Source organism: Tiliqua scincoides, chromosome 2 (assembly GCF_035046505.1).
Source record: "Tiliqua scincoides isolate rTilSci1 chromosome 2, rTilSci1.hap2, whole genome shotgun sequence".
In the NCBI taxonomy this organism is placed as follows: Eukaryota; Metazoa; Chordata; class Lepidosauria; order Squamata; family Scincidae; genus Tiliqua; species Tiliqua scincoides.
The window spans coordinates 271,275,270-271,287,544 of NC_089822.1; the positions used below are offsets into that span (position 1 = coordinate 271,275,270).

A 12,275-nucleotide genomic window follows, 5' to 3' on the forward strand; every position below is an offset into this window, starting at 1 on the left:
GACTGGCTGCGCCGCCCCCCCAGCTACACTACTGCCTAGCTCTAAAAAATCTTTGCAGGCAACGTTGTGTGTTTCTATATATACACTGCTGGTTCCCTACCTTTGAAGAGCGTCGTCGTCGTCCCCCAGTTAGGGCAATTTGTCATTGATTATGTACTCTCTGGTCTCATGAGACAAACTCAAGCTTGCTTGTGACTTTTCTCCCATGTGTGTTGTTTTGTGACGCCCAAGTCCCTCACCAGGCCACCCACCCACCATAACGTTGTGTAACAAGACTTTGCTGGAAGAACATAACATGAGCCCTGGATCAGGCCCATCCAGTCCAACTTCCTATATCTCTCAGTGGTCCACCAGGTGCCTCAGGGAACACCAAGGGATAACAAGATGCCTGCACCCTATTGCCACTCCCTTGCACTTGGTATTTTGAGGTAGCCTACTTCTAAAACCAGGAGGTTGCACAAACCCATCATGGTTTGTAACCAGTGGCAACAGGATGCAGGGATCTTGTTCTCTTGTGTGCTCCTGAGGAATCTCAGTGGTCCACTGTGAGATACAGGAAACTGGACTAGATGGGCCTTCGGCCTGAACCAGTGGGGGTCTTCTGAGGTTGTTATGAGACTTCCCTGGACAGAAGGGGGTCTTGCTGCACAACATAGGAACACAGCCAAAAAACAGGCAGTGCTCAACTCAGAAAAATCCTTGAAGCACCACAAAGACAAAGGCAGGAAAGGGCCTTACCAATTTATATCCTTATAACATCCTTCACCTATACAGGGGTGCCCGAACCCCGGCCCTGGGGCCACTTGTGGCCCTCAAGGACTCCCCATCCGGCCCTCAGGGAGCTCCTAGTCTCCAATGAGCCTCTGGCCCTCTGGAGATTTGCGGGAGCCCGCCCTGGCCTGATGCAACTGCTCTCAGTGTGACAGCCAACTGTTTGACCTCTTCATGAGCTATGGGATAAGGGCTCCCTCCACTGCTAGCTGTTTCACATCTGTGATGCAGCAGTGGCAGCAAAGGAAAGGCCGGCCTTGCTTTGTGCAAGGCCTTTTATAGGCCTTGAGCTATTGCAAGACCTTCATTCATTCATATAAGTTCCATTGCTAATGTATTCATTTATGTAAATTTATTCAAATTTGAAATGTAATTTTTTTTTTTTTTGCTGGCCCCCGACACAGTGTCAGAGAGATGATGTGGCCCTCCTGTCAAGAAGTTTGGACGCCCCTGACCTATAATATCCTTACAATAAAAACTTTATTGACAAGTTACTGAGAGCTACTCATCCTGTATGCCTGCTTCATTTTGAATATTTACATTAATGGGAATGTTTCAGAATGGTGCAGATTAAGACAGTCATTTGCTGCCACGCACCTTTCAAAAAGAGCAGAGCATTTCCGAAGCCAGTCATGGCACAATGGCCCCTATCCTGGCAGCAAGAGCTCCTTCAATACATCTCAGCGCTTCCAAATGCTACACTTTGGGACAACTAATGACTCTTCAGCCAAATGAATTTGATCTCTTCCCTCCTGTCATTTCCATAGGTCTTTGTATCGAATAACAAATCAAACAGAATTTCTAAAAGGAACACTATCCCAGACTCCTTGTAATATTCAGAGAAGTTACACCATACATGAGTGTTTAGCCTCAAGGCTGCCTCCTTTATTATGGTAAAATCTAGAAGAATTTTTTTTTTTTAATGGCAGTTTGAAAATACAATTCCAGAACTTATTCAAGAGATATGCAGTTTATAAACAGCATCAGCCCTGAATGCATATAAAATTCTTACATGAAGTTAAAATATTCAGTCATTTTCGTTCTGCTTATAGTGGGGGAAACTCTTTCTACGCAAATATAAATGTATGTGCAGGAAAGACAAAAGAGGAGGTAGCTGAGGGAAAGATTCTGCCTACCCACTGTGAGGAGGTCATGAAGTGAAATTGTTTAAAGTCTTTCTAATGGATGACTTTGTCTCATAAGAACATCAGAAGAGCCCCGCTGGATCAGGCCAAAAGGCCCACCTGGTCCAGCTTCCTGTATCTCACAGTGGCCCACCAAATGCTTCAGTGAACACAACCTGCATCCTGGTGCCCTCCCCTGCACCTGGCAATCAGAGGCAGCCTACCTCTACCTTTTCCACCCATGCCCAAGACTGAGCCCAATCTACTCAGAAGCTACGTTAGACTTCCAGGCAAGTGTGGTAACAGAATGGTGGGGGTGCCTACCTCTGGCACCCACTCACCTCCACTGCCCTTTGCCCCCACATCCAGACTTGGAAAGCAAGAAGGGAAGAGATGCTGTAGCCCACCACTGTCCTGTCCACCACACATCCACTCCTGCTCTGTCTCTTTCTTCAGAAAGTGGGAGGAGCAAAGGTTGGCACATCAACGGGGAAGGGGGGGCAGTAAGTTCCATGCAGCTTCTGGCGCCAGCAGACGTTGGGCTGTCCTTGTTCTTTCTAGTGCTGGAAGTGGGTGGGTGTGCCAGTGCTGTGCCTTTCCTGCAGTGTGAGGAGATGGGTGGAGGCCAGAAGTGGCAAGGAAGGAGCAGGCCAGCAAGCAGAGGAGGTGGCCACTCGCCTTACGTCTTTCTCACCACAGGGAATCAAAACACTCACAACCCAGTGCCCTATGACCACCACACCTCTTAAAGAGACAGCCTCAAAGCACATTTCCAGCACTGCAAATCTCCCCCTTAGCCAACACTGCCAAGGTGTGGGAGCGGAAAGAGAGATGGAAACTCATCTCTAACCCTAACCCTCATTTTCATTTGGAAAATCCCAGGAGCACTAAGTGATTAGCTCCCTGGATAGGGCAAGCCTGCATTAGCAAAACATGTTTAGTGTGCCTGCTTTGTAAAGGAAGGGCAGCTTTGGGACGCCCGGCCAAAGCACTGAAGCTGTTTCCAGCAGCGGTATATATTTTAATAAGAACATAGAAATATAGGCACGGAATTAAGGCACAAGGAAAAGAAACTGAACTTATGCAAGCTGGTTGGCTAGTAGTTATTGGCAACTTCTTCAAATGAGTCCTCTCATCAAAAAACATATTGTACAGACCAGGGATTCTTAATCAGGGGTATTCATACCCTTTGGGTATATGGGGGCCAAGTGAGGGGGGTACATGGGGGAGGGTATAGGACTCAATCTCTAAACAATTTTTTAAATTAACTATCACCATTATTGATATGGAATGAGGTGTTCTGTTCCTAGCTATCCATATGTAAAGTAAAACCAAGGTATTGACATCTTTAAGTTACGTTGGTACCTATCAGGACTGGTGATGATAATTATTTTGACACTATGGCGAAGGGGTACGGGGATATAGCAGACAGGACATCTGGAAAAGGATAAGAACCCCTGCTGTAGACTATGAGTAATGATGTTTCCAAAATCCAGAAATATGGGGGCAAGTGCTCTCAGCATCAGGTGAGACCTGCATTAAACTAATTTTCAGTGAAAATCTTGGTCTCTCCACTTACAGTTTGTTTTGACTGAAGTTTCAAGTTTTCAGAGCATCAAAGGAGGGCAGTGCTGTTTTCTCTGAAGTTCAATAAGGGCTGATGTAGCAACTAAGATCTTGCTCTGTCTCAGAAATTATATATTTGTTTTCCTCAGCAAACTCACTGATGGGACATAAGATTGGCGCCCCATCTGAGGCCATTTCAACACTCCAAGAAATGATAGGACTGCCCACCCCTGTGTGAATTCTCTGATGTCTGTTTAGGTCTGCGTTTCTGTAAAAGTTCTTTCCACACTCCAAGCACTGGTAGGGCCTTTCTCCTGTATGAATTCTTTGATGTGAAGTAAGGTCTGCTCGCTGCCTGAAGTTCTTTCCACACTCTGGGCATTTAAACGGCTTCTCTCCAGTGTGAATCCTTTCATGGGAAATTAGGTTTTTTCGCTGACTGAAGCTCCTTTCGCATTCCCGACATTTATATGGTTTCTCTCCTGTATGAATTCTTTGGTGCGTAAGAAGATTTGATTTGTCATTAAAGCTCTTTCCACACTCTGGGCAATTGTAAGGTTTCTCACCTGTGTGGATTCTTTGATGGGAAGTGAGGTTTCTCCTGTCACTGAAGTTCTTCCCACACTCCAGGCACTTATATGGTTTCTCTCCTGTGTGAATTCTTTGGTGTCTAAGAAGGTGTGAATTATCATAAAAGCTCTTTCCACACTCTGAGCAGTTATACGGTTTCTCTCCCGTGTGGATTTTCTGATGGCAAGTAAGACTGAAGCTCCGATGGAAACTCTTTGCACACACGGAGCATTTATATGGTTTCTCCCCCGTGTGAATCCTTTGGTGTATAAGAAGGTGTGACTTCTCAAAAAAGCTCTTCCCACACTCCAAGCATTTGTACGGTCTTTCCCCTGTGTGGATTCTTTGATGTGATGAGAGGTTTGCACGCTGCCTGAAGCTTTTCCCACATTCTGGGCATTTGTATGGTTTCTCCCCTGTGTGGATTCTCCAATGGACATCAAGATCTGATTTATGATTGAAGCTTTTCCCACACACTGGGCAGACATTCCTCCTCGTTCCCGTTTGCTTTTCCCGCTGGGCTGGAACGTCAGGGAAGCCACCACGCTGCCAAGCGGCAGATTTATTCCTGCACTGCTCTCCTTGGTTCCCCTTCGGCTTTTTAGCCTCCTCTTCATTTCGGAAGTTCTCGTCCATTCTCTCAGATGCCACAGCATGTCGTCTCCCATCATTCTCACTGTCCCACCCGTCACCTGCTGGAATAAAGAGATAAGCCTGTTAAGATCTACGGGGAGAAAAAAAACTTTGAATTTTTGTCCATTTCACACCTGCTGCCACACCTGTTCCAGAGACTTACAGCTGCTCTATACATTCAGCAGAATTGCACGGTCCAGCTTCTTTCCTGGAGCAATGCTTCTCAGCCAATGGAACAGCACCATATAGCAGGCAGTACTTGGGGACCAGGTAGCACTGCCCCACGTGGCCCAACTCAACCTGAAGTGGTTGAGGCAGAGGGGTGCAATCATGGGGAAGTTGGTCTGTGGAACTCCTTGCCACAGGATGTGGTGATGGTGTCTGACCTGGACGCCTTTAAAAGGGGATTGGACAAGTTTCTGGAGGAAAAATCCATTACAGGGTACAAGCCACAATGTGTATGCGCAACCTCCTGATTTTAGAAATGGGCTATGTCAGAATGGCAGATGCAAGGGAGGGCACCAGAATGAGGTCTCTTGCTGTCTGGTGTGCTCCCTGGGGCATTTGGTGGGCCGCTGTGAGATACAGGAAGCTGGACTAGATGGGCCTATGGCCTGATCCAGTGGGGCTGTTCTTCTGTTCTTAAACTACAATTCCCAGGAAGCCTTGCAGGTCTCTTGTTATCTGGTGTGCTCGCTGGGGCATTTGGTGGGCTGCTGTGAGATACAGGAAGCTGGACTAGATGGGCCTATGGCCTGATCCAGTGGGGCTGTTCTTATGTTATGCGGCTGGGTAACTGCTTGGCCTTCAAAAGCAGTCCGATTTAGGGGTGGAAGGTGCAGACCAAAGTCTCACTGAGGACAAGCCATCAATTCCTGTGTACAACTATCAGCAAAAAAAGTGGCAGCACTCGCAGTTTGGAAAGCCTTGCCTTGAAGCACATCGCTTGAAACTGCCACTGGAGGATCCATGGATGACTGTGGGTTTCTCCCTGAGTTTGTCCAATACATTTGGTGTTTATCCTCCATGGATGCTCACTTCAACATATGGTTTCCTCCACAGGTGCACTCAAAGGGTCCAGTCTGCAGAAGAACCTTACCATGTGCTTCTGTTAAATGGGTACTTCAGCTCCCTTAGCCGCTGTGAGATACAGGAAGCTGGACTAGATGGGCCTATGGCCTGATCCAGTGGGGCTGTTCTTATCTTCTTAACTACAATTCCCAGGAAGCCTTGCAGGTCTCTTGCTATCTGGTGTGCTCCCTGGGGCATTTGGGGGGCCGCTGTGAGATACAGGAAGCTGGACTAGATGGGCCTATGGCCTGATCCAGTGGGGCTGTTCTTATGTTCTTAGGTTCAGTTAGAATCATTATGAGGCAGCTGCTCATTCTTCAATCAGAAGGGAAAGCCACTTCAGCTTTCTATATGCTCAGGGAAGAAGGCTGGGGTTGGATTTACTTATTAAATTATTATCCCTGAAGGGACTATCAGGGTAGCTAATAGTACTATAAACTACAATCAGAACAGCAAAACAATAAAAACAGGAGACAATGAAGTAATATGATAACCAAGGATAACCAACATCTGAAAGCCAAACGTAATAAGTGCATTTGCACTGCCTGCTTGAAAATGCCAATGATAGAGTCAGTTGGGTTTCCCAAGGACTAAAGTTGCACAACCTGGGCACCACCAATAGGAAGGCCCTGCTTTGCCTTCCTCTGGGCTGTGCTCTGCTGACCCTTCAGAATGACCACAGCAACATCTTCCCTGATGTCCTGTTATCCTCCCCACTGCCCTTATTCCCTTGAGACCTTCATTTCTGCTCCTCAAGTGCAATAATCAATGTTGTTGTGAGATTTTACAACAAATCAAGTAGGAGAAAGAAGTTCTTATTTACACAAGATCAGAGGGGAGAGAGGCACACACAAGAGAGACCGTCCTGGGTGAGTCCTTTGTTGTATGTCAATAGTACACCTTATGGATGCTCCCTGGATATTTGTGTCCATTGTTCCTGATAAATCTGTGAAGGGTACTCACTCTCAAGAGCCTCACTCAGAAAGCGAATGCTCTCTCCAGAGCCTCCCAGGAAACTCTCTGGAGTTTCCTCTGGTGCAAGGTCCTCCTGTGGGATATTCTCCGCCTGGATTTCTCTCATGGTCCTCTCATCTTTGGGACAGAGAAGGAGAAAGAGAATATGTATCCCAGAAAAGAGAGAACAGGGAATTACTTTTGAACTGCATCTCAAGGTAAGAGGCAAATCCAACCTCCTGCCACGAGGGTGGGACTTTTCCGGCCCCACACTCCACCCAACACTATAGGAAAGAAGGAGGTTCTAAAGAGGAAGCACATGGCCAATCCTGTTCCCTATAAAAATATAGGGAGTGTTGGGGAAATTAGGGAAATCAGAGGAAGGAAACAAAAACTACAACAAACATCCTCTTAAAGGAAGAGAGATTGACACAAGTTAGTGCTACAGAGGTCGCTTCTTTGCCACACCCGGACTGTAGGTCTCAGGGGGCCGTTCTCCTCCATGAGCGGGTCAGGGCCTCTACTTCTTCCATCAGGCATTCAGCGTTTTATGGAGGCAGGGAGTTATCACAATTGATTCTATACTGTGGTTTGGGAGTCTTTGTTTTGTTGGTAATTCCTTTAATAGGCTTTATTGTACTTTAAAACCGATTGTGCTGTCACCCTGAGAGAAAGGCGGCACATAAATTTAAAAATAAACTAAAGAAGAAACATGGGCCAAGATCACAGCGGACATAGGGAAGTGTTATTCTGCTTGGCCACTCATCAGCACACAGACAGGACACTTCTACCCGGAGGGAGCCCCTAACCTGCACCTCAACCTCATCTCTGACAGAGGTCCCCAGGCAAGGGCCTTCCTCCCAGTGAAACTGGGTGGGAGAAAAGGCAACAACAGGAGTGCTTAAGCGCAGGACGCATCCTGTCCAGGCCGAAGCACTCAGCTAGATGCCTCCCTGGTGAAGTCCTTGCTTGCAGTGAAGAGGCAGGCTGGAGATCAGGCCTTCCCCAGAGATAAGCCCAGAGCAAAGAGGGCCTCTTACCCAGAGAAGCCAGGTGCCTGAAGTTCTCCTCCATGACTTCCCCATGCAGAGCCCTCTGGCCAGGATCCAGCAGTGCCCACTCCTCCTCGCTGAAGCGCACAGCCACCTCCGCAAAGGATACCCGATCCTGGAAGGAGCAGAAAGCATTTTCCCCTCAGCGCTGCCGTAACAGTCCAACCATCCCGGTGGAGAACAAGCGGGCTCCCCTCCCCCCTTCCCTCCCTCACGCATTCCAGGAGAGATGTGGGGCTGGGGGACGAGAGCAGGGGTGTCCAAACATTTTGGCAGGAGGGCCACATAATCTTTCTGACACTGTGTCGGGGGCCGGGAAAAAAAAGAATTAAATTACATGTAAAATTTGAATAAATTTACATAAATGAATATATTAGAGATGCAACTTATATGAATGAATGAAGGTCTTGCAGTAGCTCAAGGCCTATAAAAGGCCTTGCACAAAGCAAGGCCGGCCTTTTGTTTGCTGCCACGGCTGCATCACAGAAGTGAAATAGCAAGTAGTCGAGGGAGTCCTCGTCCCACAGCTCAGGTGAGAGGTCGAACAGTCCTCCTCACACTGAGAGCAGTTGCGTCGGCCAGCATGGGCTCCAGCAAGTCTCTGGAGGGTCAGAGGCTCATTGGAGACTGGGGGCTCCCCACGGGCCAGATTGGGAGCCCCTGAGGGCCGCAAGTGGCCCCTGGGCCGGGGTTTGGACACCCCTGTCCCAGAGGATGCAGCCCTGCACATGGCAAAGTCTGGGGCCGCCAGCGGTGAACAGTAGCTCTGCATTGGCTGCCCTTACTCCTGTCACCACTGTTGCCACCTGCCTCAGGCTACACAGAGAGAGGAGAACTGCTTCAACACACTCAGAAATACCACAAGAACTTTTGTTTTTTTTGTTCCCTAACAGCCCTGTGAGGTAGGACAGGCTGAGAGCAAGTGGACCCAAGGAACTTCATGACTCAGGAGGGATGGAAGCTGGCTGGGAAACTGGTCGCGTTCCGCTGCAGAAGGAAGATGGTTCTGGTCCTGTGCATGTTACGCAGCAAGAGTTCCCTTACCTGATGTAGCCGCACAGCAGCTGCTTCTGCCCCTTCACAAACAGGAGGTGTTTCAGAGAGTATCTGGGATGTCACTCTGCTGCCTGCGAGGAAGATGAAGGAGATAGTGGGGAAAGGCTCTGCAATGGCCCTCAAAGAAATCTGCAACTCCCACAGCCATGAGTGGGGAAGGGGGAGGGGCAAGCTGGAAACTCCCACCCTCAAAAACTTAACAGCGTTCAGAGGTTCAGGCAGACCGAATCCCTCCTTACCCAGCAAGGTGTCTGGAGCTCGGCCCTCCCGTGAGATCCCTCTGAAGGACACCATCTGCCAGGGACCTGATGGAGCCTCCTCTGGCTCAGGGGAATCAGTGGCCAGCCCCACGAGTGTCCTCTGAAGCTGAAAAAGTAGAGGTGGCCCCTGGCAGGGGAAAAGAGAGGAGTGAGGAAGGGTCTTTGCCCTGGGATAGGTTCCCCCCCTTCTTCCCAGCTTGGCAAACTATTCCTGCAGCCATCAGTGGGGTGGAATGAAGGCTATCCTCCACCCACAGCCTGCAGGACCTGGACCCAGTAGACAAGCCAACTGCCAATCCCTGGTACAATCTTCCCAACACAGACAGTGAAGCCTCCTGGCTGGATGAGTCCCAAAAATAACTGCCGTGGAGGGAGGGGGAGTGGAATCCAGTATTTGGTCAGAAGCTGCCCTGACTTTTCTTTTAATGTTTAAGAACAGGGTATGAATGGCTTAAACAGAGAACCACCCTGGAACATATTCACAGACATTTGCAACTAAAGCACTGCTAGCCCATGTTTCCATTCTTCCAGAAGCTTCTTCCACAGCCTTGGGCTGCATTAACTACAAGGATGAAACATGCTCTCACCTGCTGTTTTTCCTGCCTCTTGTCCTCCGCCTGGCTCAGGAGGAAGCCTTCCACCAGGGCCACCGCCTGGGAGCAGGTCTCTGCCCCGCACTCCCTGACCCAGCTCCCCAGCTCTGGGGGTAGAACAGTCAGGAACTGCTCCAGGATCACCAGGTCGAGCATCTGCTCCTTCGTGTGCTGCTCTGGCTCCAGCCACTGACGGCAAAGGTGGTGGAGGTGGCTGCAGACCTCACGGGGCCCCTCAGCCTCCTGGTAGCGGAACTGCCTGAAGCGCTGGCGCTGGGCATCTGATCTGGTGGAGGCCTCTCCCAGGATCTTCTGCACAGTCCTCTCCCAGAATTTCCCAGTGCTCACCGCCCAGGTTGCATCCAGGCCTCTTTCCTTATCACCCCCTGACCCAGATCCAGCTGAGCCTTGGGCCTTCATTTCCCTTCCAGGTTCCAATGAGGACAAAAGGTCTCCTTCTGCTGCCGCCATGTTTGCTCCCAGAGCAAGGGGCCACTGCTGTGTCTCAGAAGGCCGGGAGTCTCTGCCAGTCATGGCGCATGTTTTTATAGTCCCCAGGCGAGGAGAGATTCTTGACCAGCAAAACGGGGTGTTTCCATCACGTGGGAAATAAACAAAGCACAAGAGCCAGTGGGCAACACAGACCACCTCACGGAGCCCCAACTCACAAACATCCACCCCTTTTTCATACTTAAAATAAAAAGGAAGCATGAAGCTCTTCTGTGGCATTGCAAATACTCACCAAACAATTTGACATTTTCACAAGCCAGATATTTTCCAAACAATTCTCCGCCTCCATTACCCTGCTGGGGAGGGATGGAGCACACCCACACTCTCTCTCTGGTCTAGGGGCATAACATGGGCAGCTGCTGCCTACAGAGTCAGGCCACCAGCCCAACTCATTCAGGGGGTCTTCACTGATTGGCAGCAGCTCTCCAGGGGTCTTTTCAAGCCTTGCAAGATGCTGCCAGATGCAGGGGAGGGGATTCTGTTGTCTTGAGGGATCTGGTGGGTACCTGTGAGATACAGGAAGCTGGACTAGATGGGCCTAAGGCCTGATCCAGTGGGGCTGTTCTTATGTTCTTAACTACAGTTCCCAGGAAGCCTTGCAGGTCTCTTGTTATCTGGTGTGCTCCCTGGGGATGGGTCTATGGCCTGATCCAGTGGGGCTGTTCTTATGTTCTTAACTACAATTCCCAGGAAGCCTTGCAGGTCTCTTGTTATCTGGTGTGCTCCCTGGGGCACTTGGTGGGCCACTGTGAGATGCAGGAAGCTGGACTAGATGGGCCTTTGGCCTGATCCAGCAGGGCTCTTGTGATGCACTTAATGAAGCGGGCACTTTCTGCAGGCAAAGCAGGGGTGGCTCCTCCACGAAACTCCCCTGCCCAGGGGAAAGTGCAGCCTATCAGCTGCTGTCACCGACAGCAGCTCTCCCAAGAGCCTTTAAATGCCAGGGATCCCGCCTTGGCCCTTGCGCCCACAGAAGAGGACGCCCTTCCCCAAAGCTCCACCAGGGGCATAAGAAACTGCCCCATACCCAGTTCTGCCCCTCACCCGTCTCAGGTGGCGTTGCCTGCCACCGGGACAGCTGCTGCCTGGGGGGGGGGGAGGCAGAGGAGGGCCACTTGCGTAGCACGTCCTGAAGCGGGGGGGGGGCGGAACAGCCTCTTCTCCCGGCCAGCCCTCCCAGCAGAGGCAGCCACCTCAAGCGAAGGGGCGGCACATCCACTGCTGCCGGGAAGGGGAAGAGGAAGTGTGGAGGAGGCTCCGCCGCCCCTTCTGCTCCAGGGGCGCTGCCAGCACCGCACGGGGGCGCCTGCAGCCACCTGGTGCGTGGGCGATCTTGGGGCGGCCCCGGAGCCGCGCCCCTCCCGCGAAGAACCCCCGTCCTGCGACAGGGGGCGAGGGGGCCGCAGCCACGGAGCCGGGGGCGCGCAGTCCCCCCACCCCCCCAGCAGGCAGCCCCGCCAGCCAGGCCGCCCCCCTTGGCGCCCGCCCCGACGCCGGTGGGCGCAGAGGACGCCCCGCCCCAGGAGGTTCCCCTACCGGGAGCTGCCGGCGCCGAGGACCGAGCCCGGCCGTGCGGGGCAGAGGCGGGCCGGCGGCGCCTTCCGGAGTGCCAGGATGGAGCCACTCCTTGCGACGCAAGCCGCTCGCCCTGCCGCTGCACACGCGCCCGCGGGGCCGCCGCCGCGCTTCCTGCTCCTGCCGGAGGGGCGGCCCGGCTGGCGCTCTGCTTCCCGTCCTGTCCGCCCCGGTCCCTGCTCCGCCTCTCCGGGCGCGGCGAGGCGGGGCGGGGAGGCGGCTCCGTGGCAGGCTGGGGGCCGGGAAAGCGCTCGCTCCCTGCCCGGGTCGCGGCAGCGCTGCTGAGCTCGGCGTCCGGGACAGACCCGGCGGCAGCCCCGTTCTGCGCGCGTCTGCTCGGGTGCCGGAGCAGCGGCGTAACGGGAGGGGCGCAAAGCGCCAGGCAGCCTCTCCGGGCCGTTCCGGGTGGGGGAGCCATTCGCCTCTCCCCGCCCTGAACGCTCCGACGGGGAGGGGCCGCTGGCACTGCGAGGAGGCTCCCTGCAACACTTGGCGCTTTGCACCCCCTCTAGCTACGCCACTGCCCCGGGGGGAGGTGGC

General features: G+C 52.0%; 1 protein-coding gene across 4 annotated transcripts in view; it reads right to left on the bottom strand.

The window, feature by feature from the left end:
* Nucleotides 1-1,544: 1,544 nt before the first annotated feature.
* Nucleotides 1,545-12,275, bottom strand: part of LOC136640369 (zinc finger protein 721-like) — a 33,512-nt gene continuing 22,781 nt past the window's right edge. The window contains exons 1-7 of one of the 4 annotated variants that reach the window (XM_066615448.1): nt 11,697-11,845; nt 9,645-10,221; nt 9,037-9,184; nt 8,786-8,868; nt 7,730-7,856; nt 6,699-6,827; nt 1,545-4,726 (exon numbers count right to left, since the gene is read on the bottom strand). In XM_066615448.1, coding sequence (XP_066471545.1) covers nt 3,543-4,726; nt 6,699-6,827; nt 7,730-7,856; nt 8,786-8,868; nt 9,037-9,184; nt 9,645-10,184 — 2,211 coding nt within the window. In that variant the 5' untranslated portion in view covers nt 10,185-10,221; nt 11,697-11,845 and the 3' untranslated portion in view covers nt 1,545-3,542. Of the gene's footprint in view, nt 4,727-5,077; nt 5,084-6,698; nt 6,828-7,729; nt 7,857-8,785; nt 8,869-9,036; nt 9,185-9,644; nt 10,222-10,392; nt 10,461-11,696; nt 11,846-12,275 lie in introns of those variants that run through there. The other 3 variants (XM_066615449.1, XM_066615450.1, XM_066615451.1) reach the window with 3 other exon arrangements.